The sequence below is a fragment of the Chiloscyllium punctatum genome, chromosome 8, assembly GCF_047496795.1.
Source record: "Chiloscyllium punctatum isolate Juve2018m chromosome 8, sChiPun1.3, whole genome shotgun sequence".
In the NCBI taxonomy this organism is placed as follows: domain Eukaryota; kingdom Metazoa; phylum Chordata; class Chondrichthyes; order Orectolobiformes; family Hemiscylliidae; genus Chiloscyllium; species Chiloscyllium punctatum.
Window position 1 is genome coordinate 28,640,691 of NC_092746.1, and position 27,789 is coordinate 28,668,479.

Sequence of the window (27,789 nt, forward strand, 5' to 3'; positions counted from 1 at the left end):
AATGTTGGCCAGTGAACACGATGGTGTGTTAAAGTGGCAGGAACTGATCAGTGTGGGTCAATTTTATGGGCCAAAAGTGAATGCTGAAAACAGTCACCATGTCTGCATTTCAACTCCCCAATGTAGAGGAAACCACGCAGTGAACAGTGAGTACAATCGACTGGATTGCGTGAAGCACAGGTAAATTGCTGCTTTACCTGGAAAATGTGCCTGGTGTCTTGGATAATGAGGAGGGAGGAGGTAAACGGGTAGGTATTACACTTTCTGCGATTGCATGGGAAGGTGCTGCGGGGGTTTGGAGAGCTGTTGGGAATGGAGGCGGAGTTGACTGGAGCGATTAGGAACGGTCCTTGCAGAATGCTGACAAGGGACGAAAGAGGGAATGTCTGTCTGGTTGTGACATCCCATTGGAGGGACCGAAATGGCAGCTTATAATCTTTTGGAATTGGAGCCTGGTGGGGTGGAAATTGAGGATCGGGGGACACAATAATTGTTGTGGGAAGGGAGGGAAGGGGTGAGGGCAGACGTATGGGAAATGGGTCGGAGATGACTACTGGCCCTGTCAACTGCTGTAGCAGGGGATACTTAGTTGAGGTAAAAAGTGGGCATTTCTGAATCCCCTGAAGAAGATGGCCTCATCAGAACAGATGTGACAGAGATGGAGAAACCAGGAGAATGGGATAGAGTCATTTATGGAAGCAATGTATGAGGATGTATAGTTAAGGTAATGGTGAGAATCGATGGGTTTGTAATGGATATCGGTGGCCAACTTATCCCCAGAAACAGAGATATCAAGGAAAGGAAGGGAGAAGTCAGGGATGGACCAGGGGAAGGTGAGAGCAGGATGGAAATTGGAATCAGAATTGATCAATTTTTCCAATTCTGAATGAAGGAGGGAAGGAACAGCAATGATGTAATCAATGTAATGCAGAGAGAATTTCAGATGGGGGCCTGAGTAGGATTAGAAAAAGGTATGTTCCAAGTACCCCACAAAGGGACAGGCATAACTGGGCCTTATGTGGGTACCATGGCCATACCTTTGATCTGCAGAAAGTGGGAGAAGTTAAAGTGGAGCAAGCCCGGCCAAACAGAGGAGAGAGGTAATGGATGTGGATGGTCCAGGCCTTCTTTCCAGGAAAAAGTGGAGAATCCTGAGACCATCCTGATGGGGGAGCTGGGAGGCTGTTGCAGGGAGATCCCCAGATGAGGTGAGTTGGTCAGATGCTCAATGGTGGGGTCATGTCCAAGGGGAAATAGGTAGAAGTATGTGAGAGCTGGTGCTCAGCCTCTGCCAGACAACAACAGCACCACCCTTATTGGTTAGCTTGATTATAAGGTCACGGTTGGATCTGAGAGCAGAGCGTGCAGTCAGTTCAGAGGGAAATAGTTTGAATGGGTAAGTGGGGGGTGGAAACAGAGAAATTAATGCAACCGATGTCACATTGACAATTCTAAATGAACAGGTTGAGTGCAGATAAAAGGCCAGAGAGAGGGCTCCAGTTGGAGGGAGAGTGTTGGAGGTGGATGAAGGAGTCTGTGAGACAGAAGGCATATTCCTGTCTGAAGAAATGGGCATGGAGGCAAAGGTGGTGGAAGAATTCAAGGTTAAACATGCCTATAATTCATTGAGGTGGGTGCACAGATGGATAAAACTAAGACCTTTGCTAAGTACAGAATGTTCAGCATCTGCAAGCCAATGGTCAGAAGGGATTATAAATACTTGACAAGAGGTGGGGTTAGGAGAAGGGATGGAGACAGAAGAGAAGTTAAAAGAGGGATATGGGTATCTCTGAGTTATTGCAGTTAGCGTTTCTTAATGATGAAAGGCTTTTGGTGAGAATGTTAAATGAGCTAGAGAATGAAATGGACCTGGGGGCTGGATTCTATGACTATAGGACAGCTCTGAGCCAGCATGAGGCAGTAATGACGAAGAGAGAGTTTGACATTCTGCAAATGGCAATGCATAGCACTGAGAGTGGATTTCAGGATGTTATGAGACCAGCTTTCTGAGGAGTATTGTAAATCAGAGAAATCAATGATCCCTAGTGGATTCAAAACACAAAGCATGAGTCACATGGAGTGAATATGAGCAGAGACAGCTACTGAGGAATGGGAAGCGAGTTTTGTCAAACACTCGGATTGAAAACAAAAGTAATAATGGTGAACAAGAAGAAAAGTTAGAACAGAAATCTGGTTGCAGAGTGGAGATGAACTTCTTCAAGATGGAAGAAATATGCAAGTGAATTAATTTATTCTATGCTGGCCCACTATCAGTAATGCCCTTATCTGCCCACCTCTATCATGTCTCTCTCTGGGATCCATCTTCACCTAACAGCTCACACAGTAACACCCTCCATATCATCTTCAGTATAAATACCACATTTTCCTAGCTGCTAACAGTTCTGATGAAGTGTCACAGGACTCAAAATGTTAACTTTGCTTTCTTTGCCAGCAATTCCAGTTTTTGTTAAGACAAATGGTACCTTCATAGCAAAAAGACTCACGTACAGGAGCAGGGATATCACTAAAATTGTACAGGGACTTGGTGAGACTACACTCCTGAATAATATGGGCATTTTCAGTCTCCTTATCTGAGGAAGGATGTTCTGGCTAGGCAGGGAGTTCAATAAAGGTTTACCAGACTGAATCCTGGGATGGCAGGACAGGCTGGAGAATACCCAATGTAGTTCCTTTGTTCAAGAAGGGCAACAAGAATTATCCAGGAAATTATAACACAATGATCCTTTTTTCAGTGATAGGGAAATTATTGGAGAAGATTCTTAGGGACAAGATTTACTTGCATTTGGAGAAGAATGGATTTATTAGTCAGCATGGTTTTGTGCAGAGGAAATCTTATCTCACAAACTTGATTGAGTTTTTTGAGGAAGTGGCAAAGATGATTGAGGGTAAGGCAGTGGATATTGTCTAAATGGACTTAACTAAATAATTTGACAAGGTCACTCATGGTAGGCCAGTTCAGAAGATCAGATTGCATAGAATCCATGGTGAGTTGGTAAGTAGTCTACAAAATTGACTTGGTCATAGAAGACAGAGGGTAGTTGTGGAAGGTTTTTATATTTTATGACTGGAGGTCTGTGACCAATGGTGTTTCACAAGGATCAGTCCTGGGATCTTTGTTTTTTGGAATGTATATAAATGGTTTTGAAGAAAATGTCAGTGATAAGTTTTCAGATGACACAAAAATTGATGGAGTTGTGGATAGTGAGGAAGAATATCAAAGAATGCAGCAGGATATAGATCAATTGGTAAATTGGGCAGAGAAATGGCAGATGGAGTTTAATCCAGGCAAGTGTGAGGTGATGCATTTTGGGAGGTCAAATGCATGAGGAAAGCACATAATAAATGGCCAGACCCTAGGAACATTGATATTTAGAGGAATCTTGGCATCTTAGTCTATAGTTCCCTGAAAGTGATAATACAAATGGATAAGACGACAAAGAAGGCATACGACGTGATTACCTTCATTGGTTGGGGCACTGAGTATACAAGTTGGCATGTTATGTTGCAGCTGTATAAGACTTCTGTCAGGCGACATTTGGAGTACTGCGCATAGTTTTGATCATGACGCTTCAGGAAGGATGTGGAGGGTTTGGGGAGGGTGCAGAAGAGGTTCACCAAGATATTGCCTGGATTGGAGTGTATTAACTATAAATAGAGATCGGATAAACTTGGATAGTTTTCACTGCAACATCGGAGACTAAGGTGCGACCTGATAAAAGTGTATAAAATTATGAGATGCATGGATAGGGCAGGTGGTCAGAATCTTTTTTGAGAGTGCAAATGCCAAATACGAAGGGCACTGGTTTTATGTGAGAGGGGGAAAGTTTAAAGGAGATGTGCGAGGAAAATGTTTTACACAGAGGGTGGTAGGTGTCTGGAATGCACGACTATGAGAAGTGGTAGAAGCAGAAATGTTAGCAAATTTTAAGCAGCATTTAGACAGACACAAGAACAGGTAGTGAATACAGGGATATGGACTATTTGTAGGCAGATGAGATTAGTTGAAAATAGCATCATGGTTGGCACAGACAGGACAGGCCAAAGGGCCTGTTCCTGAGCTATACTGTTCTGTGTCTATGTCTGAAGAGAGACTGGATCAGTTAGGAGCATTTACAGTTCAGATATTGGAATTTAGAAGAATGAGTGGGGGAGATCTCTACAAATATTCTATCAGGGCTAGACAGACTAAACGCAGAAATATTGTTCCCATTGATGAGGGAGTCCAGAACCAGGGGTTATTCTAAGTCTAAATGGAGTAGGTCATTTAGGACTGAGATGAGGAGAAATTTCTTCGTCCGGAGAAATGATGAGCCAGTGGAATTTTTGCCATATAAAGTAGTTGTGGCCAAAAGGTTGAATATTAAAGGAGTTAGATATAGTTCTTAGGCCTTAAGGAATCAAAAGGTATGGGTAAAAGAATGGCAACAGGGTACTGATTTGCCCCATCAGTCATGCCCATTTTGAATGGCAGAGCAGGCTGAAGAGGCAGAAAAACCTACTTCTGCTTCTATTTTGCACGTCTTAAATTTAAAATTTTAATGGCAAAATACCATCATTGACATGTACGATTCTATCTTCCAGCCCTTTAACTCCCATCCTTCCCTCAGACCCTCCAGTTTTCTGGTCTGACCTGTTGTACAATTCCCTCCACCCTTTTGCACATCATATCTTAGTGATAACTTCTGCTGCACCAGCTTCATGTCCTGCATTCCATGCCTCTCATCTGTTTTAAAAAGATATTGGTCACCCCTCCTAAAACGTCTTTTCTTTGTTAGCCAGTTTTTTGATCATACCTCTGAGAAGTGCCTTGGTATGGTGTTTTTATGTTAAAGGTGCTACCTATTTGTAGACTATTGTCTTCCATTGTTAATAATCACTTCAAGGAAGAGCAGAAGTGTTCTAGTACTTGGCCAATACTTCCCCTCAATCAACATCACCAAAACAGATTATCTGGCCATGTATGTTATTGCTGCTTGTGGGATTTCCTGCTTGCAAATTATGTGTTTTCTTAATTATGATGAATGCACTTCAAAATTATTTAATTAATATAAGACAATTTCAGAACCTCTTCAGTTGTAAAAGGAACTGTGCAAATACAAACGCTTGCTTTCAAGTGTATAATATAAAGCTGCAGACATTAACGAAACTGAAACAAAAATGTTGAGAATCCAGAGAAAAAAAAAATCAGGTCATGGCAGTAGAAATTTTCAAACGTGTCCATCTGCTCTTTAACCAGAGACATATGTTTGAAACTGGAATTACTGGAAAAGTGAGTAATTCATACCAATCATATTTACGAGCAGCAGGTAACCTGTGAGCTAGGGAGGATGTGCTGGGACATGTTCTGCACTGTTGAAGGGCTTTTGCCCGAAACGTTGATTTTCCTGCTCCTCGGGTGCTGCCTGACCTGCTGTGCTTTTCCAGCACCACTCTAATCTTGAATCTGATCTCCAGCATCTGCAGTCCTCACTTTTGCCTCAGATATGAGCAGTCATGCTGTTTCCTAATTACAGATGAAGGCCCAAGTGATATCCAAAGCAGCTGTTCTGAAGTGAATTCTATGCTATTTGAAGTTAGCTGAAGATCAATCACCTCCCCCCCCCCCCCCCTCACACACTCACTCAGGCTCCCTCATTCATTCAAAACCTCAATGTCAAGCAGCAAGCTGACAGCCCACAAGAAACATGGCTGTTAAAGTGGATGTAGTGCCTGGGGATTGGGGCCAATAAGAGCCCAGGTATGGGGTGAAATTGAGCATGGGGCAAAAAGTGGCCAATAGAAGCCAGGGGAAGTTGTGGCTGATGCAGGTGAACTAGTAATCGAAAAGAACAGACAAATTACTCGTTCAGGTGCAGAGTCTACTTCAAAACACTACTTTCCATATTACCTTTGAATACTTTTCTCCGATTTTCCCATTATTCCTTCCCCATAACTTCTTCAGCTGTAGGAGAGATAATTTCTTATTGCTATTAACCACTAGGAATTTGCCTCTGATTGAATGTGAATAACAGTACAGGCCCAAAGATTAAACTCCTTTCTAAAAACTGCAACTTGGCAATATTTGACACATTTATTTGTCCTGAAGATATTTATGCCAACAAATATTATCATGGTAAAAATGCTTTAAAAAATCTGTTCTTCAGAAATAACTGTGCAGACATTGCTAAGCAATGGACACGTTTCATTTCCAAGATGTTTATTTGTACGAGGATGACAATTTTAAAGGTACATATATTCATGAAGTTCACTATAACCATTTTCAAGTCATAAACTGATGACAATGAAAGTTTGAAATGTTGGGTGCAAGTAGAATGGTGTAATGACATCAATAGTTTATCTGATGTACTTGATAAATGGAAAGACATTTAAATACATGTATGTTCTCTGGACTTTCAGTGTTTTGGTGGTCTTGATGGTTTTGGCACTTGTGAAGTTTCACCTTTAGATGCCGGAATTTTTTTCTGTCCCTTAGCAGCAGCCTTTTCCATCTTAAGCTAAAATAAAATATTATGTGTTAACTATCATAATAAATGTTTTATTTCAAAAACTGTGTTAAATTAATGTGCATAAATGTAATAAGATCACTACTGTAACACACACAATTAATGAAAATCTAATCATATGCTTGATTGCTAACTACTTTGAGGTCAATAAAGAATCACAGAATTGTTATGGTGCAAACGAAGATGAATTGATTGTGTACCACCTCTCCGATTGAACATTATGACTCAGTGCTTTTCTCCTGCCTTTTCCTTATAACCCTGAATATTGTTTCTATTTATATATTCAGTTAATGCCCCCTTGAACTGGGTTTCCACTACACTTTCAGGCAGTGTGTTCCTGACCTGGACCACTTGCTGTGTGAAATGTTTTTATCATGCTACACTTAGAACATAGAACATAGAACATAGAACAATACAGCACAGAACAGGACCTTCAGCCCACGATGTTGTGCCGAACTTCTATCCTAGATTAAGCACCCATCCATGTACCTATCCAAATGCCGCTTAAAGGTCGCCAATGAATCTGACTCTACCACTCCCTCGGGCAGCGCATTCCATGCCCCCACCACTCTCTGGGTAAAGAACCCACCCCTGACATCTCCCCTATACCTTCCACCCTTCACCTTAAATTTATGTCCCCTTGTAACACTCTGTTGTACCCGGGGAAAAAGTTTCTGACTGTCTACTCTATCTATTCCGCTGATCATCTTATAAACCTCTATCAAGTCACCCCTCATCCTTCGCCGTTCCAACGAGAAAAGGCCGAGAACTCTCAACCTATCCTCGTACGACCTACTCTCCATTCCAGGCAACATCCTGGTAAATCTTCTCTGCACCCTCTCCAAAGCTTCCACATCTTTCCTAAAGTGAGGCGACCAGAACTGCACACAGTACTCCAAATGTGGCCTAACCAAAGTCCTGTACAGCTGCAACATCACCTCACGACTCTTGAATTCAATCCCTCTTTTATAGATGTCACTTCAAATCTGTGTCTTCTTGTTCTCAATCCTATTATGACAAGGAACAATTTTTCCCGATCTGTCTAGACCCTTCATGATTTTGAAAAATTCAATAAAATCTCCTCTTAGCCTTGTCTTCTTAAAGGAAAATGGTCCCAATTTCTCCTATTTGTCTCAATAATTGAAGTTTTGCATATAACCCAACCTATTAACCTCTTCCTTCCCAAACTGTGATAACCAGAAATGTACACAGCACCTCAGCTAAAGTCTAGCTAGTAGTTTATACAAGTTTAGCATAATTTGCTTGCTCCTTTACTCTATGGCAGTGTTATTAAAGCCTCAGATACTGTATGCTTTATGAAGTGCTCACTGTACCTGGCCTGCCATCTTCAGGGAATCAAGCATATATAGATATATATGCAGATCTCTGTTTCTGCACGTCCTTTAACATTACACTGTGTATCCATATTCTTTCTCCCAAAATGTAAGACTTGCATTGAAAGTTATGTGCCACCTATCCGTCCATTCCACCAATTTGTTCATGTCCTACCATAATTTTACACAGGCTTTCTCACCGTTTACAGTGCTTCTTAGTTTTGTACCATCTGAAAACTTGGAAATTGTCCCCTGCACACCAAGATACAGATGGTGACCATACATCAAGATAAGCAAGGATCCCAAAACTGAACCTTGGAGAATTCCACTAGAAATACTCCTTTAGTCAGAAAAATATCCAACCATCCATCAGCCAATTTTGAATCCAAATTTACTCCACGAACTATAATGTTCTCTGAAGTCTCTTCTGTGGCACTGTAGTGAATACCATTTCTTACACAAAATATTCATGAACACCTCAGCTATGCTTCCTGCCTCCATGCTTCCTGGTGTTTGTGTATCCTGGTGGCTAACTTTCTTCCTGTTTGTCCTACGTAGTGGTTGTGGCAGTCCTTGCATGGAATTTTGTACAACACCAGACAGCCACAAAAAGACACGACCCTTTCTCCCTCGTAGCCCTACACATGGATGAAAAAAACCACCAATTCGACTGGGACAACACATCTCTCCTGGGACAGGCTAAGCAAAGACATGCCAGAGAATTCCTAGAGGCCTGGCACTCCAACCGCAACGCCATAAACAAACACATAGATCTAGATGCCATCTATCAACCCCTCCGAAAATGAACAGGAAATGACATCACCACAAACCCCAGGAACGCCATCCAGGAGAAAGATATAAATAGAAAGCAGGAGACAACAGCTTCACTTCACTTGGAGGTCGCCACTGATGATGTTACCTAGCCAGGTAATGAAACGTCTGGATATCAAACCTACAGCTCAGCGAGCAAACCTACACCCTAATTATTCTTACTCTGGATTATCCATTATCCTTTTCACTGTTATCTTAAACCTTATGAAACAATGGTCATTGTTGCCTAAGTGTTTTCCAAGTGACACTTGCTCGACTTGGCAAACCTTGTTTCCAAGAATCATGTCTTGTAGTGCCTCCTTTTCTGTTGGACTGCACATATACTGCTGGAGAAAATTCTCCTGAACACAATTTACAAATGCTTGCCCCTTGCTACTATTTATTCTACCAATATCCCAGTCTATATCCAGGTGATTGAAGTATCCTATTATAAATATTCTAAGAGATTTACACCCCTCCATAATTTCTCTCCAGATTTGTTCCTCTCCATCCTGCCACTATTTGATGGTCTGTAAACTACACCAAGCAATGTAATTGCACCCATTTTGGCCTTAGTTCTAGATAAATCAACTGTCCTTAAACTTTCTGGATAGCTTCTTTCTGCAGCACTAAAATGCTCTGCTTAACCAATACTGCTATCCCTCCTTTGTTCCTTTCCTATCTTTCTTGAACACCATTTTACCAGCAATATTTAACATCCTGTCTGGTCCTTCTTTGAGTAAGACCCTGTTACAGCCACAACATCATAATTCCACATGGCAATCTGCACCTGTAATTCACCAATCTTATTGATTAAACTTATTGCATTCACATATATGCAGTGAATCTCCTAATTAGAGTCATAGAGATGTACAGCATGGAAACAGACCCTTCGGCCCAACTCGTCCATGCTGACCAGATATCCCAATATAATCTAGTCCCACCAGCCAGCATTTGGCCCTTATTGCGCCAAACCCTTCCTATTCATATACCCATCCAGTACCTTTAAATTTTGCAATTGTACTAGCCTCCACCATTTCCTCTGGCAGCTCATTCCAAACATGTACTAGCCTCTGCGTGAAAACGTTGGTGTCATCTGCAAACTTACTAACTATAACTCTCACGGTCACATCCAAATCATTTATATATATGATGAAATGTAGTGGACGCAGCACCGATCCTTGTGGCACTCCACTGGTCACAGGCCTCCAGTCTGAAAAACAACCCTCCACGACTGCCCTCTTCTTGAACTGCTGCAGTCTATATGCTGGAGGTTGAACCATAACGCCATTACAAAGAGAATTCCAGAATTCTGACCAGCAACAGTGAAGGAACAGTGGTATATTTCCAAGTCAGGATGGTGAGTGATTGGAAGGGAACTTGCAAGTAATGATATTCCCATGTAACTGCAGCCCTGTCCTTCTAGATGGAAGTGGTTATTGGTTTGGAAGGTGCAGTCTAAGGATCTGTGGTGAATGTCTACAATGCATCTTGTTATTACTACCACAAAACACTTTTGAAATTAATTGTTAAATTATTTGCAAGTTTTCTTTCAAATGTCCTGTTTTATAACTTGGTTTGTCAGTGTTACCTACACTTTATCTCAAGAAAATATTTTAATTTTAGAAAAGTTAAAAGTTAAAAAAATTGCTGCTCCATGAAATATTTCATAGCTTATTTTCACATTTGCTGCACTAAGGTTACTATACCCGTTCTTGATACTGGCTTTCAAAGTAAGCCATGTCTCGCTCCTCAGCTGTGGGAAGGTGAGCAAATCGACTTAAACCATAAACATCTGCAGAGATATCATGGAATTTATTAAATAGTTATTCATCCACATACTCTACAATAAGAATAGTTAATTTAACTTGTACAAATTTCATATTGGGTGGACATATTTAAATATTTTCCAATGGTGCAGAATAATATGAATTTGAAAACCACATATAGCTTCCAGTAATCAAAAAATTTGTATTTCAGAGGAACAAAGTGACTCAATTATAGCTGTTCAGAAATGTTTGCTTCAGATTATTACCATGTGTGGCGTGGAAATTTCTTATTGAGAGAACCAGGAATTTGCAGTTAATTGAGTGATAGAAGTTGACTAACATTTTTTCTAAGAAAATATCTTGGATATTTTTTACAGATAAATATTTATATTGACATCTTTCTAATATTACCCATGTGCTTTTATTATCATATGCCCTCAAGAACACCAGTGCAACACTTGTCTACATTCCAGCTGTTTGAAAAACTATACCATATAGTTATTACACCTAACTAGCCAATAATTAGAGAACTGAAATTATAGGAATTAGAGGAAACAATATTATGAAATGTAGAATTAAAAATGGTAGACTAATGCCATGGCCTGAATATTAACAGCTGTGTCGAGAGGGTGGTGCTGGAAAAGCACAGCAGGTCAGGCAGCATTCGAGGATTAGGAGAATTGATGTTTTGGGCATAAACCCTTCATCAGGAATGAGGATTGTGGGCCGGGAGTCTGACAGATAAATTGGACAAAGGTGGGGGTTGGGGGGGAGACGTGGGGGTAGCTGAGAATACTATAGGTAAATGATGGTGAGGGAGAAGGTAATAGGTCGGAGAAGAGGGTGGAGCGGATAGATGAGAAAGGTGATGGACAGGTCAGGAGGGTGGTGCCAAGTTAGAGGCTTGAGACTGTGATAATGTGGTGGAGGGGGAATCCACATTGATCCCAGGTAGTTGCAGAGTCCAAAGGCAGAATATGAGGCATTTTTCCTCCAGGCTTCGGGTGGTAAGGGTTTGGCGATGCAGGCCCAGAACCTGCATGTTAGATTAGATTAGATTCCTTACCTTCAGCCCAACAAGTCCACACCGACCCTGCGAAGAGTAACCCACCCAGACTCATTTCCCTCTGACGAAAGCACCTCACACTTTGGGCAATTTAGCACAGCCAATTCACTTAACCTGTACATCTTTGGACTGTGGGAGGAAACCGGAGCACCCAGAGGAAACCCATGCAGACATGGGGAGAATGTATAAATTCCACACAGACAGTTGCCTGAAGCCGGAATCAAACCTGGGACCTTGGTGCTGTGAGACAGCTGTGCTAACCACTGAGACACCCTGCCACCCCTTGGGGAGATGAAGTATTCAGCCACGGAGCAGTGGGGTTGGTTGATGCGAGTGTCCCAGAGATGTTCTCTGAAACGATCCACAAGTAGGTATCCTGTCTCCCTGATGTAGAGGAGAACACATCGGGTGCAACAGATAGTGAGTCTCTTCAGGACAGGGTGGAAAAGCTTCAGGGCAGAGGAGATGACCGGGGGGGGGGGGGAGGGGGGGGAGGAGGATGCAGTGAGAGGGACTCACTGAGATCCTTGTAGAAAGAGGAGGAGAACTTCTTCAAGGTAGGCATCCTTGGAAGAGGCTTCACAGTAGGGTTGAAAATGAGGACTGCAGATGCTGGAGATCAGAGTCGAGAGTGTGGTGCTAAAAAAAGCACAGCAGATCAGGCAGCGTCCAAGGAGCAGGAGAATCAATGTTTCGGGTATAAGCCCTTCATTAGGAATGAGGCTTGTGAGCTGGAGGGCCGAGAGATAAATGGAATGGGTTTGTAGTTGGGGGCAGGTGGGAAGGTAGCTAAAAATGCGATAGGCAAATGAAAGTGAGGAAGAAGAAGTGATAGGTCGGACAGGAGGGTATGACCTACATCGGCAGAGCAAAGGGAAGGGGGTGAAACTTTGGAAAGAAAGTCTACAGATGGTAAGCCTTCTCTAATTTCATTTCTCACATCAAGTGGGAAGTGTTCATTGACATTTTTGCCTCGAAGCCAAAGGTCATGTGTTCAGCCATCCATTACTTCCTTCCTTCCTTCTCTTGAAGTTTATTTTTATTCTTAAATAGAGAGCTTTGAGCTGCTCGAGCTCCACTTTATGCAAATTTCACAATTCACTTATTTTGCACAAACCAGTATGAAGTCATAATTCAATTCAGCTCTAATGCCTTTTATATGAATGAGGAATAAAATATAAGCTACAGAAAATAGCATTTACTATTTTATTTAAACACTTATTATTGTAATAACAAGACTGTATGTTTTATGCAAAACTAAGATACATTTGGATTAATTCTTGCTCACTTGTACATATGAAATCTTGTAAGTATGTAACGCAAAGATTATTTTGTGTAACTCAATACAAAGAATAAAATGGTCTATAATTAGAATAAGTTGAAGTGCTACAATTATGCCTTTTAATTTATTTCTTACCATCTGGAGAGTGTCCAGCATTTATTGCATCCATTTGTGGTCCATAAGCTCTCAGAAAAGGATGATCCATTGAAGTAGAAGGTGCATCAAGAATTTCATCGCTTGGTGCCCCTGAAACAAATAATAAATCCTTTTATGGATAAAGACTCCAATACATATTCGGAGGGTCAATTGGATAAGACCTGAAAACTGTTTCTGGAGTCACAATGTGGAATTAACCAACTGTGTAAAGCAGTATATTAAATTTATACTTCCTGATGATTGCTGCATGTGGTCAACAAATGAACAATGATTTTCCTGGTTGCTTGGATCAGCAAAGGTCTGATATTATGAGCAAATAACACTATTTAAATGCAGCCTGCACCTTTGAAAGAGGCAGGGTAGTATGCTTGCATGAAGAGTTGAAAGCGGTGCTGGAAAAGCACAGCTGGTCAGGTAGCATTTGAGGAGCAGGAGAATCAACATTTTAGGCATAAGCCCTTCAACCCGATTCGTGATTCTCCTGCTCCTTGATGTTTAAATGACATTTGGATAGATACATGAATTGGAAAGGTTTGGATGGATAGGGGCCAGGAGCAGGTAGGTGGGACTAGTTTAATTTGGGATTATGTTAAGCATGGATTGGTTGGACCGAACGGTCTATTTCCATGCTGTATGACTCTATGACACTAGCAGGTAATACTAGCTTAATGTTAGCCCACACACTTGTGTCTGATGAATGCAAAGTTTGTACATAACAATTAGCTGTAATAAATATCTGTTGAATTCTGTAACAACACACCCACTGCCCCACAACTACAGGCAACCAAGAGCTGTGATCCTCTGACAGTCCCACTGTCAGACACAGAACTGGACAGTGAGGACCCTTGCCTTGGCTCAATGACACCAGAGCGGGTAAATGACCCCAGTGAGGAGCTGGATAGCTACCTCAGCCCAGCGAAGGTCCAGCAGTTCGTGCTTACCTTGGGGATGTAGACAGCCACCCCAGAGACAGGACAGTCAAATGGACAATGGTAACCCCATCAACTGGGGGTTAAAGAAGTTTCATTTGCTTTCATATAACAGGGCACCCACTCAGGAGGTGGGTTCCGCTGAAGCCACAGCCAAATACCAAGAGACTGGATAGTTAATAAAGGTAACTGTTAATAGGATAACTGTGAATTCGATTAATTCAATTTGTTCTTTGTAATGTTAAGACATGCAATGTATATAACTATGAACGACATGGAAAATTGTACAAGTACCAAAGATTTATTTACATGAATAAAGTATATTTTGAAATAAAAAAAACAACACAATATCCACAATCAGTTTCTTGTTTATCTTACAGGCACATCAGATAGAATACTCTGCTGGAGATAAGTGAAAGACATCTAAAAAATGCAAGAATATCTTTGTGGCAAATATTTGGAAAACTAATTCTGGGAAACAAACTGGACAAGAGCTTTGGACAACAGAGATTCTGGACAAAGTAACAGCTTCTTACCTCCAAGTGCATTGATTGTTCTGAGAACAGAAAGCTGTACAGATTTGTAGATAGGGCATGAACTACCAATAAAACAAAGCTAATTTCTGTTGATTGTAATTTATGTTCTTTGATGATAATATAACTTTTTAAAAAGTTATATTAATTTAAGGAAGGGAAGAAAAGGATACACTATTGAACAACATCACAAAGTCAGTGCAATGCCATACAGAAGCTGGAGGCTAATACAATTGGTTCCAAGCATTTGACACATAAGTTACCCTTCTTAGAACAGCAGCAGCTACAAAGGCTTCGCCTTAAAGAAGAAGCAAGTTTCTAATCACAGTGATAGATAATTAGAAATGTAAGGCTTAAAGGGTTGCAGTTCAGGCAGAAAGAACAATGGACTGCAGAAACCTCATTGTGGATTGGACAATATCCAGTGTTACCCTTGCTAAATTACACCTGTTCAAATGACTATTCATTTTTAAAGATCAAACAATAAATGATCCTGAAAAAACTCTCTAAACATCTTGCACACTACTGGCAAGGAGATGTTTCAAGGAATTAACACATCCAGTCCTTTTGTGGATGATCAGAAAAATCCATAAAAGATCTGGAGAGTTTTTGAAGACCAACTCAAAATAAGAATTGACCTCAAGATTAAAGTCTTCACGTGTTAGTTAGATAGCAACTCCTAGAGTCTATTGATCAGTTTGTCAGAAGATGTTGCTGCAAATCACAAAATGTATCTTTTCTGACTGTTAGCGAGGCTCATTGAGTTAGTTATTTTACTTCTACATCAAATAAAACATTTAGGAAGGAATAATCTTTTGGGCGAGAAAAACAGCCAAATCATTGATGCATTGCTTGAAGATAGATTTAACCATAAAGCAATAGTAGCAGATGAATAACAATTATGTTGGGTATAGCCAACACTATCGCTACAAAGTGCACCCAAGACAACAAAATCAATAACAAATGTGATTTGTTGTTTCTACCTAAAAGCTGTGCTGAATATCGTAAAACTGTGGCACAATAAGATACTATACATGCACTTGCAAAGAAAATCAGATTTCAAAGGCAAGTTGGACCCCACAACAAGCTACTACATCAGCACAACAATGACAGCAAGGAAAATGTTATGAAAGTGCACAAGTGCAAACACATCAGTGAGATTCAGAGGGAAATAAAAGAATGGCAAATTTCAGAAGATGACCAAAGTTTCAACACAGTCAATTTTGGACACTATGCCGCACACATTTTTATACAGCAATCATAAGTTTTTACAATATAATACAGTACCATATGTCCTGAAAGGCCAATACACACTAAAAACTAAACTGGTGCAAGAGCTGCCAACAAATTACCACAACACATCCTGAAGGACATGCTCATCAGTAAAGGGTGTTTAGTGGTACAGCATATGAGAGATCATATCACAGCATATAATGAATCAACAACTCCATGCATTGGTAGAATTACATTGCAGTGCCAGTACACAAACATATCTCGGTTTCCTGAAATTTTCTATCAACTGTTCAACAGCGGGCAGACTAATATGTACAGATCTTAGTCAGAGATGTACAACACATAAACAGACCCTTCGGTCCAACTTGTCCATGCCGACCAGATATCCGTACCTAATCCAGTCCCATTGCCAGCACTTGGCCCAAAGCTCTGTTAACCCTTCCTATTCATATACACATCCAGATGTCTTTTTAAATGTTGTAACTGTGTTAGTTTCCACCACTTCCTCTCATTTCAGCTCATTCCATCCACACACACTCTCCGCGTGAAAATGTTGCCCCTTGGGTCCTTTTTATATCTTTTCCCCGGTCACCCTGAAACTATGCCCTCTAGCTCTGGACTCCCCCATCCCAGGGAAAAGACTTTGTTTGTATATCCTATCCATGCCCCTCATGATTTTATAAACATCTGTAAGGTCACTCTTCAGCCTCTGGCGCTCCAAGGAACACAGCCCCAGCCTATTCAGCTTCTTCCCACAGCTCAAATCCTCCAACCCTGGCAACATCCTTGTAAATCTTTTCTGAACCCTTTCAAATTTGACAACATTCTTCTGACAGGAGGGAGACCAGAATTGAACACAATATTCCAAAAGTGACCTAACCAATGTTTTGTACCATCGCAAATGACCTCTCATCTCCTATACCTAATGCACTGATCAATAAAGGAAAGCATACCAAACACGTTCTTCACTATCCTATCAACCTGTGACTCCACTTACAAGGAGCTATGAACCTTCACTCCATGGTCCTTTGTTCAGCAACCCTCCCCAGGACCTTACCATAAAGTGCATAGGTCCTGCCCTGATTTACCTTTCCTAATCCAGGTAGCTGTGGGAGTCAGTGGGTTTGTAAAAAATGTCAGTGTCAAGTCAGTCCTCATTAATGGAGATGGAGAGGTCCAGGAAGGGGAGGGAGGTTATAATTCCAATTTGCCTTGTAACCTTTTCTAAAAAAAAATTACTAAGAGTATAACACATTGGTTTGTAGATTTCAAAGCAATGGCCTTGACACATTGCTTTGTAGATTTCAAACTGATTTCTTATTTTTAAAAAAAAACACATCCATCGTTACTTGCAAAATGTAGAATATTTGTGGAAATATGATTTGTGACATGGACAACTTCCCTTTCTTACATGAAAACAGATGCTGCAGCACTAATCAATGTAATTGGATCAATATTTTACTTTGCCCTGTATTTGATAAGCAAATACTTCTGGAGAAAACAAACCTCTATTATTATTTTAGATCTTGTCAGCAGGTGGAAATTCTATTTTTTTTTAACTTTCTATAATTGTAATTTTGTACAGAGTTTTTCTTGTCTTTATCAGTTATCCAATTTTTGGAGTTATAAACGTTCTGAATGTATTTTAAAAGTCAGCTGCTTATCTTCATTTTTTTTTAACATAACTCCTAATTACATTGGCTCCATTGCCATTTTTACAAATTTGTCATTGATACTTGATACTGGCAGTACCTTAAATCATTCATAGTCTACTAATGTAGATTAGCAAACCATTGTAGTATTGCAATGAGGTCATACAAAACCCTTCCTTCGAAGCTGTATTTTTACTCTTTTTTTCTATTTATGCACCTGTGTACTTTATGCACACTGTCCCGAGCAGTTAATTTAAAATGTTACTTTGATTATCACTCCCTTATATGTGCTTTATTCAAAATGCTTAAAGATCAGATTGAGAATAACCTCCAATCACACAGCTGGCTTAACAGCTGAGTTAGTTAGCATCTACCAAACATATGTTATTCCATCAGATTTCTATCTCCTCCTTTCTCAGTCAACATGTGCTAACTCAAATCCTCTAAAACATTGTTATCACATTTTTACAGCCTTCCCTTACTATCTATAATAACATTCAATGAATGACTTATTTTCCTGATCTCAATCTAAATTGTATTTGTTGCGATCACCAAGGTGGTTGGTTTATTTTTTTCTGAGGATGCAGTATCCTGGTTCAGAAAAGTTTTTCAGCTTTACTTGGCGCCTTTCCTTCAAGTATCCAATTCTGCAAATGTGTTTTAGTGTTCCTAAGATATAATCAAAACTCTAAATATCCATCTTTTGTATTTAGAAAATTCAACTGAATAAGCCATTTCAAATTTAGCGACTATATATTTAAGTAGTTATTCATAAATTGGTAGATAAAATGGAATTTTATCAAGCAAATCACAGCTAGCAACAAACAAGTAAAATAAAATACCGCATTGTATCTTTTAAACAATAAAATATCACTTAATTGAAGTGGTATTATAAACCACTAGATGTATCTATCAAATTGACAGAAATTTTTAAATGACCTCAGAATTGAGACCAATACAATTTGCTCTTAGCAAAGTTCTTGTTGCAATTGATAATACATTCGGAATTATTTTAATTTTGTTTAAAAACATTATGTTCAACATATTCTGGGAAAAGCATTCATTAACCTGATGTTATTAGGTTTGGCAGCTTAGGTTAGATCCATATATTTGCAAAAAAAAAATACAGGTTTGGTGCTGACAGCCAGCTTCAGTTTGCAAAAAAGCATTTAAAAAATGCTTAGAAATCCTTTGAAAACTGCATAAATGCTAACAGAAGTTACTGAACTATGGAACAGTACAGCGAAGGATGAGTGCCCTGGCAATTGGCACTCAGAGGGCTGCGAGAGACCAGGCACTTGCTTAGTTCCCAGTAGGATTTCAGCTTTGTCAACATACACAGGGAGAAGTAGGAGCGGCAGCAGGAATATGGGACACAATGCCCAAAAGCTGCAGCAATGCAATGAATCATGTGACTGTTTCCACAGACTGCTTGGAGGCTGACATGGATAGACAAGTCCAGCTCTCTGCTCTGACCTGCATTCTATCACTTATGTGGGAGGCTGCCCGCGACTAAATGTGTTGGACACCCTGACTGGTGGGTGCCTCCATGACTTCATCAAGGACTACTTCTGTAAGACACTGGGATAAGGCCAACACTTGCTGCAGGTGCCATTTGTTTAGCATGAAATCTACCACATCATACAAATGTGGTATTGATGTGGCACACTGCCATAAGATAGCATGTATGTATCCTTATCTGAGAATGACTAAGCCATGACTGCTGTGTTATTGTGTGGCTGCACCAACTTGCAAGGTGCAGCGCAGCAAGGAATACAATCTATAAGTATGATACTATGTGCTGAATGAACGAATGCTCAAACAGTAATCGAGCAGTCCTAGTAGGAGGCCTGGCCCAAGACTTGGGCAGGCTTCCTGTCCATGCAGTAACTGTACCCAATACAGAACTGCTGGCGATGCCTGGGCTTTCAGGGTGCACTGCCACTATATTAGATAGGTGCCAGGTGGGTGGCAAGTATTCCACATTCCTGATGAAGAGCTCATGCTCAAAACGTCGACTCTCCTGCTCCTTGGATGCTCCTGACTGGCTGTGCTTTTCCAGTACCACACATTTCAACTCCATCTCCAGCATTTGCAGTGCTCACTTTCTCCTAGTAAAATGTCAAATATCTGTTGAGGAAGGATATATGTGGCTAGTGTCACCTATTGACTTGTTTTGAGCTTTCATTTCTTCCTACAAGTTGTTCTGCTACAACACGTGTTTCATTAACACAAATTTGCTCAAACATGCTTGATGAATTGGAGACACTGTTTCTAAAGTGCAAAGTTTTAGAGCGTGCATTGGTTAGAATGTGATTCCGGCCCCATTAGTTTAAATGATGCTGCCATTACATGATTTTTTTATAACATGGGATTGCACCAGAATGGAACCACCACTTTATAGCATTGCTCCTCACCTCTTTTCTGAAAGCCTTTCCCTATGTCGAACTACAGCTTGACATATGTCAATATCACAGATTGCAATCTACGGTGGTATTATCAGGTCACTCCATTATAGTTTGTTTCAAAGTAGTCTGAGTCTTGTCCTATACAGAGCTACATGTAAGTTTACTTACTAATGAGTAAGATAAGAATCTTAACTTGAACAGATTATTTCCCTTGTTAGTGTAGGACTGCTATAGTCAATCTGTGCATGTTCATGATTATTCCAGCTAACCAAGAACAGATTCAGGATCAAACTGAGACTTCTCTGTACAGCATCACACATTGTGCAATGCAATTAGCAAGTAGATAATCATGTACGTGCAATTTTAAAAATGTTTAACAAGGATGTTAACCCTCACTGCACACAACACCCTAAGAATCAGTCAGTCAAAGTACAATCTTGCAGTTTTCTCCATTTATAGTAACCACTATTCTATTTTTACTATATGCAGAGCACTGAAACCACTAACCTATTCCACTTGAGTCTAGTCGCATATATCCTTCTGCCAATGCATTAAATCCAGTGAGTCCTCCCATAGCGGCATAGGGAACATCTGGTCCTACTGATCGTCCTCTAGCCAAGCGTTCTTCTTTGGTCTCGACAATCATTGTATGAGCATATGTTGGGTGGGTACACCCACAGGTAAAGGAGCTGTGAAACCCAGCACATCCTATACCTACAGGAAAGAAATGATAGGTTTTGCATGCAATATAAAGTATAAAAGTACATGTGAAGAGGACAAGAACTTTTAAAATAGTACAGCTACACAAATTTTGCATTAAAAATAAATAACTACATTGAATTTCAACCATTATCCTGCCACACTGCATATTACATTGGGTAAAGGGATACACAAATGATCAAACTAAAACAAGATAGGAAGCAATCAACATGTAGGAATAGTATCAAAGTTATTACATTTGTTTTAGGCTTGTGAATTGCGTTGCATCAAGCTTCTAATTTCAACCAACCATCATGGAAGATATTGTTGGAGATTCCTTCCAGGTGCAACAACAAAAAATCTGTTGTTTACATTTTCTGCCTCAGTTACTCAATATCAGCAATGCAGACTTAGCAACAGATCATTAGTCTGACCTAACAGCGTGGTAAAGTAAAATTAATTAGAATACATAGTTATTATAAATGGAACACGTGGCTTTTATAGTCGACTGAATCTGTTTTTTTCAGCTCTGAGACAACACTGAAAATGTATTGCTTATTGATTAACTAATTATTTTCTATTTATACCAAATGTAAGGATACACTAAAACTGACATTGGGTAGTAGTAATATTGTGGCAACATCAGACAAAGAGATCATAAAGACAAAGGCTGACAGTCCCAAGGAATTGCTTCTAATCCACAGTAGTTACTTTGCTAGTAGTGTTACGGAACTCAAATTATGGATTGAAGAGGTTTTCACATGAATAACGTACCAGAGATTATGGGAACAGAGGGTTTAGTGAAAGGGAGGAATTTAATCCATTCTATATTAGTAGCGAAATAGTGTTGGTGAAACTGATGGGATTGAAGACTGATAAATCCCCAGGGCCTGATAGTCTACATCCCACACCACTTAAGAAACAGCCCTAAAAATAGTGATCATCTTTCAAGATTTTTTAGACTATGGAACTGTTCCGACAGATTGGAGGTAGCTAATGTTATCCTATTAATTAAAAAGGGAAATAGAGAGAAACCAAGGAATTATGGACCTGCGAGTATGATGTCTGTAGTGGGGAAGATGCGAGAGTCCATTACTAAGAGCATTTAGAAAACAGAGCATTTATGGCAGAGCATTAGAAAACAGTGGTAGAATCAGATATTGCTCTTGTGGCTAAATGGAACAAGGGATAGGCAGGAGGGCAAGGTTAGGGTATTGAGTTTAATGATCATGGGTGGCACAGTGGCTCAGTGGTTAGCACTGCCTCCTCACAGTACCAGGGACCTGGGTCCAATTCCTGCCTCAGGCAATTGTCTGTGTGGAGTTTGAACATTCTTCCTATGTCTGTGTAGGTTTCCTCTGGGTGCTCTGGTTTCCTCCCACAGTTCAAAGATGTGCAGGTTAGGTGAATTGACCAAGCTAAATTGACTGCAGTGTCAAGGGAGGTGTAGGTTAGGTGGATTAGCCATAGGGAATGCTAAGTTACAGGAATAAGGTAGGCAGCTGAGTTTGGTTGGGATGCTTTTCCGACAGTCGATGTGGATTTGCTTGGTCATCCATACATTTTATATTAAATGTGGTTTTCTATCAGTTCTGATCATGTGAATGGTAGAGCAGCCTTCTATCTTCTACATTACTACGTTAATCATAATTCCAGTCATACAAGAGTAAAATTTACTGGAATGCTTCAAGGATTCAGGGGAGTGGCATTGAGGACTGGATGTGGTTTATTTGGACTTCCACAAATACCACATAAAAGATTCATGTGTAAAAATTAATGTGTAAATAAAGCTTAAGAGTGTATTGTGCTGGAAAGAAAATTGGTTATCAGACAGGAAACAGAATTGGAATAAATTGATCTTTTTCTGAATGGCTGGCAATAAGTAGTGGGATACCACATGGATCAGTATTAGAAAGCCAGATATTCACAATATATGTCAATGGTTTAGACGAGGGAACCGAATATAAGGTCTCGACATTTGCAGATGCCACAAAACTGGGTAGAAGTGTGAGCTGTGAGGAGGATGCAGGGATATTGCAGTGTGATTTGGACAGGCTAAGTGAGTGGGCAAATACATGACAGATGCAGTGGAATATAGATAAACGTGAGGTTGTCCACTTTGGTAGCAAAAATACGAAGGCAGATTGTTATTTAAATGCCTGTAAATTGATAGAGGGAAATGTTCAATGAGACTTTAGTGTTGTCTTGCACCAGTCGCTGAAAGTAAGTGTGCAGGTGGAGTAAGTCATAAGGAAGGCGAACTGCATTTTGGCTTTCATGGTGAGAGAATTCGAATACAGGAACAATAATGTGCTGTTGCAATTATACAGGGAATTAGTGAGGCCACACCTGGAACATTGCATGTGTTTTTGGTCTCCTTATCTGAGGGAGGATGTTCTTGCTATTGAGGGAGCTCAGCAAAGGTTTACTGAATTGATTCCTGGAATGGCAGGACTGACAAATGAGGAAAGATTGAGTCAGTTAGGATTGTATTCACTGGAATTTACAAGAAAAGGGGATCTTGTAGAAGTCAATAAATTTCTAAGAGGATTAGACAGGTTTGATGTAGGAAGGATTCATGAAGGTGAGAGAGCCCAGAACTAGGGTTCATAGTTGAAGAGTTTAATAGGGTAAACCCATTAGGTCTCAGAGGAAAAATGTCTTCACCCAGAGAATAGTGAGCCTATAGAGTTCACTACCACAGAAAATGGTTGAGTCCAAAACATTATGTGTTTCAAGGAGGTAGATTTAGCTCTTTTGGCTAAATTGATTAAGGGGCATGGGGAGGGTGGGGTTAGGGCATTGAGCTCAATGTCCAGCCATGATCATATGTGAATGACAAAGTAGGCTCTTATTTTCTACGTTTCCATGTCAATCATAATTCCAGTCATACTACTGTGGTACAGCTGGAGCAACTGTGGGAAATTCAGGATCTTTATGACTACTGAATGGGATTGCTGGGTACAGTGTGTGGCTTAAATCCTGATCCCTCAACACTTCTCCACAATCTGCAACTTTGGTTGGTATTTTACACAATAAATGCTAGGATGGATATTGAACCTAGGGGCTTAGACACCACTTAAGTGGATTGCTTTCTCTCAATTGGTGTTGAGTTTTACAGAAATTGCACCAATTCAACTGACAAATGGGCATTTTATCACATTCTGACTTAGCTGGAATTTTACAGCCTCCAAGAAGCATGTTTGAATCTGATAGAAAGAGAATGTAAAATTGAATGGGATGGCATGGTGGTGATATGTCTGCCACCTTTGCATCAATGCTGTCATTTTAACCAACCACACACCTTCAGACCAATTGTGCCCCTTGTGACATTACCACTATGTCACTGCCTCCCACAAAGCAGTGCTGGGAGGGAAAACTGGCATCTTGGGGTCTGAGTAATTAGGGCAAACATTGAATCTCCTTCACCAATTAGATTGAACAATTGAGAAGAAAAAAGTCCAAGGATTAAGAAGGAAGTGTAAATTAGAGTGTGTGAATTCAATATTAAATCAAGCACAGAAGGAAAATAAAGTGAAGGAAAGAACTATTAAATTAAAGAAGGGACTAATAAGTAAAATGTTTAAAAATAACATTATAAACTTTATATCTTTCAATTCATTCCCGAAGGAATAACAGTCCATAATTGAGGGGATCAATTTTGAATGTCAGGGGCTGGTTGGCAATAAATAAGCCTTATCACATCAATGAAAGGGCACTTACACTGGAATGTAACTTTCAAAAGCAAGTTTAGATCATAACCACAACCCTCATCAATTTCCCAATCTTACATATTTGCCTCAGAAAAATCTAATCCCAATTCATTTATGACTGCACTTTCAAAATCCCAACAATCCAGTCTCATGTCCATCATTCACCCTAACATTTCTGCAGCTAAAATTTGGTCAACTTCTCCCTCACTTCACCTTTGATACCAGAGCTCCAACCTGGCCATTAGTCTCATTGCTTTTGCTTCAAGTTCAAGGGACATAGAATGGAATAGATATGGCAGACACTAGTTTAGCCCTCACCACCAGACCCACTTTGACCACATAAAGCATTATTAGGCCCTGTTCCTATATGCTAGAACTGTTTAAATATTCCAAGATCATCCTTAAATGCAGACATGATCCCTAAGCTTCTTTGTTTCTATAGCATACTGACCCATCTTCCCTGTCACATCCAATCTTGCTTCCAACAATAAGTGTAAAGATTCATGGACATCTTTATGCTAAGAATGAAAACGATTCACTAGTTGGTTCACTCCCTTTCCCTTGTTCACTGGATTAAGGTTTTGCTAGAACTTCCCATTATCCTCTCCCAGAGATCCTAGCTCCCTTTACATCCTTTTTATCAACACCCCCATACCTTCCTGGAACTCAACCTCTCTATAAGGCTCGCCTCTACTCTCCTGGTATTATTCACATAAAACTAATGACCATCCAACTTCCCTTCTTGGTATCCATGTTCATTGAAGTCATTCTGTCTCAACATGATCAACAAGTTTCTCAAAAAACAAAACCCTCAATCAACCATCCTTGCCAACTACGACCCAAAGTACCTTTCTCTCCAAAGCCATTTGTTGCTCCTTCCCAATTCCAAATCTTTTATAAAACTCCATGTAAGAATTCTTCTCATCAAATTTTTGCCTGAACCACAGTACTGAAATGGCCCTTTACAATGTCACAAATGACATCCTGTTTGACTGATGCAAAAATATCTGATTACTCTTTGTACTTCTCTCCCTCTGCAGGTTTTAACATAGTTGATCATCTCATGTTCCTCCAATAGCTCTCTACCATCATCCAGCTGGGTGAGATTGCATTCGCCTCATTCCATTCACACCTATCCAACCAAAGTAATATCTGCAATCATTTTACCTTTATCTCTAATATATTTGCTTCTAATATTCCTCAAGGATCTATTCTTGACCCTTATTATTTCTTAGCTCTGTATTGCCCCTCAGTGACATATGCAAAATAATTTACCTCAAAGACAAGATTATAATTCAAGAAGAAATAAGAATTGAAGGAAACTTAGAAGAAATAGCTTTAACCAGATACAAAATTATTGATAATATAGAACTATAATACAAACACTCACATTTTTGGCATTTATATGGTGTCATTTCATTATGGTCATTGGCAAAGTGTTTGCACCTGCAACGAATTGGCTGAGTTCCATTCAGTGGTACATAATTGTAGGAGATACACCGGCAACCTGTTACTCTGCAGGGGAGCAAGATTGGACGCTCTGTTGGAATTTCTTTGAAATCTGTCTTGTGCTGTTTATATCTGTTGGAACCAAATGGGGCATATTTCAAAACAGATGTTTATGTGCACATTTATAAGACGAATATATTCTACAAAGTTTCATTACATGGTTTCAGAATTATTTGGTTTAAAAATTTGGATTACACAGCTCAGTTCTACACTTACTGAAACATACTTCCTATGTTCACATGTCCAACTATTTACCAACATAACTAAAAAAACCTTGGATCTGTGCACATTTTTTTGTCAATTCTACCATAATAAATGCAGACATAGTAAGTGGATGTAGGTTTGCTCACTGAGCTGTAAGGTTCATTTTCAGACATTTCGTCACCATACTAGGAGACTCCCTGAAGATGTTACCTAGTATGGTGACGAAACCTCTCAAAATGAACCTTCTAGCTCAGTAAGCAAACCTACATTCAGAACCCCAACATGAGCTGCAAATCTTCTCAAAACTCGCAAACATAACAAGTTCTTGTAGAAACTGTTTATGAAGTCTTGCCATTCTATACTTTCACCATTCTGAATGTGCAGTACTGGCTATTATGTGAAAATGTGGATGTAAAATAATTAAAACAGCACAGGCATTATCCAATAGAATTGTGGATATAACATCTCCTGGGAAGCCCTGTTAGGCCATCTGGACCTTCAATAAGATCATGGCTGATCTTTTTGAGGCCTCAGCTCCACTCACCCGCCCTCTCACCATAATCTTTAATTATTTTATTGTTCAAAAGTTTATCCATCTTAGCTTTAAAAACAGGCACCAAGGAAGCCTCACTCACTTCACTGGGCAGGAAGTTCCATAGATCCACTACCTTCTGGGTGAAGAAGTTCTTCCCAATTCAGTTGCAACTCTGCTTCTCCTAATTTTGAGGCTATGCCCTCCTATCCTGTTTCACCCACCATTGGAAACATCCTCTCTATGTCTATCTTATCTATTCCCTACACAATTTTATATGCTTCCCTAAGACCCCCCTCCTCACTCTTCTAAATTCCAATGAATATAATCCCAGTCTACTCAGTCTCTCCTCGTAAGCCAACCCCCCCCTCCCCCCCAACTCCGAAATCAACCTAGTGAACCCCGTTGGAATCCCTCTAGTGCCAGTACATCCTTTCTAAAGTAAGGAGACCAAATCTGCACGCAGTACTCTAGGTGTGGCCTCACCAACACCCTATACAGCTACAACATAACCTCTTTGCTTTTAAACTCAATCCCTTTAGCAATGAAGGACAAAATTCCATTTGCCTTCTTAATTACCCATTGCACCTAGAGACCAACCTTCTGTGATTTATGCACCAGGTCACTCAGGTCCTTTTGCACAGCAGCATGCTGCAATCTCTTTCCAATGCCTCCACTTCCTCCAAACCAAGGGGGTAGCCATGGGCACCCGCATGGGACCAAGCTATGCCTGTCTCTTTGTATGTGGAACAGTCCATTGTCCACAGTTACACTGGCACCATCCCCAACCTGTTCCTCCACTATATCGATGACTGTATCGGCGCCACCTTAAACACCCACAAGGCGGTCGAATAATTCATCAACTTTACCAACATCTTTCACCCAGACCTCAAATTCACCTGGACCATCTCAGACACCTCCCTGCCCTTCCTGGACCTCTCCATCAACATCTCCGGCAACTGATTCACCACAGACATCTACTACAAACCCACCGACATCTACCTAGAGTAAGCATCCTCCCACCCTGCCTCCTGTAAAAACGCCCTCCCTTATTCCCCATTCGTCCGCCTCTGCCTCCGCCTCATCTGTTCCCAGGCTGACCAATCCCACCTTAGAAAATCCCAGATGGCCTCCTTCTTCCAAGATCGCAATTTCCTTCCCCCGTGGTTGACGATGCCCTGCAGCCCATCTCCTCCACTTTCCGCACCACCGCCCTTGAACCCTACCCCTCCCAACACAACAAGGACAGGACACCCCGGTCCTCACCTTTCCATCAACCTCCGCATTCATCACATCATCCTCCGCCACTTCCGCTACCTCCAACACAGACACCACCACCAGAGATATATTTCCCTCCCCATTCCATCAGCGTTCCGGAGAGACCATTCCCTCTGCAACTCCTTCATCAGGTCAATGCTCCACACCAGCCCACATCC

At 40.5% G+C, this 27,789-nt stretch overlaps 1 protein-coding gene across 3 annotated transcripts in view; it reads right to left on the reverse strand.

Annotated features, from left to right (window-relative positions):
• Positions 1-6,200: 6,200 nt before the first annotated feature.
• Positions 6,201-27,789, reverse strand: part of fam221a (family with sequence similarity 221 member A) — a 42,741-nt gene continuing 21,152 nt past the window's right edge. For 2 of the 3 annotated variants that reach the window (XM_072575303.1, XM_072575302.1), the window contains exons 3-7: positions 25,499-25,689; positions 20,204-20,410; positions 12,921-13,031; positions 10,378-10,463; positions 6,201-6,515 (exon numbers count right to left, since the gene is read on the reverse strand). In XM_072575303.1, coding sequence (XP_072431404.1) covers positions 6,414-6,515; positions 10,378-10,463; positions 12,921-13,031; positions 20,204-20,410; positions 25,499-25,689 — 697 coding nt within the window. In that variant the 3' untranslated portion in view covers positions 6,201-6,413. The remainder of the gene's footprint in view (positions 6,516-10,377; positions 10,464-12,920; positions 13,032-20,203; positions 20,411-25,498; positions 25,690-27,789) is intronic. The other variant, XM_072575304.1, reaches the window with a different exon arrangement.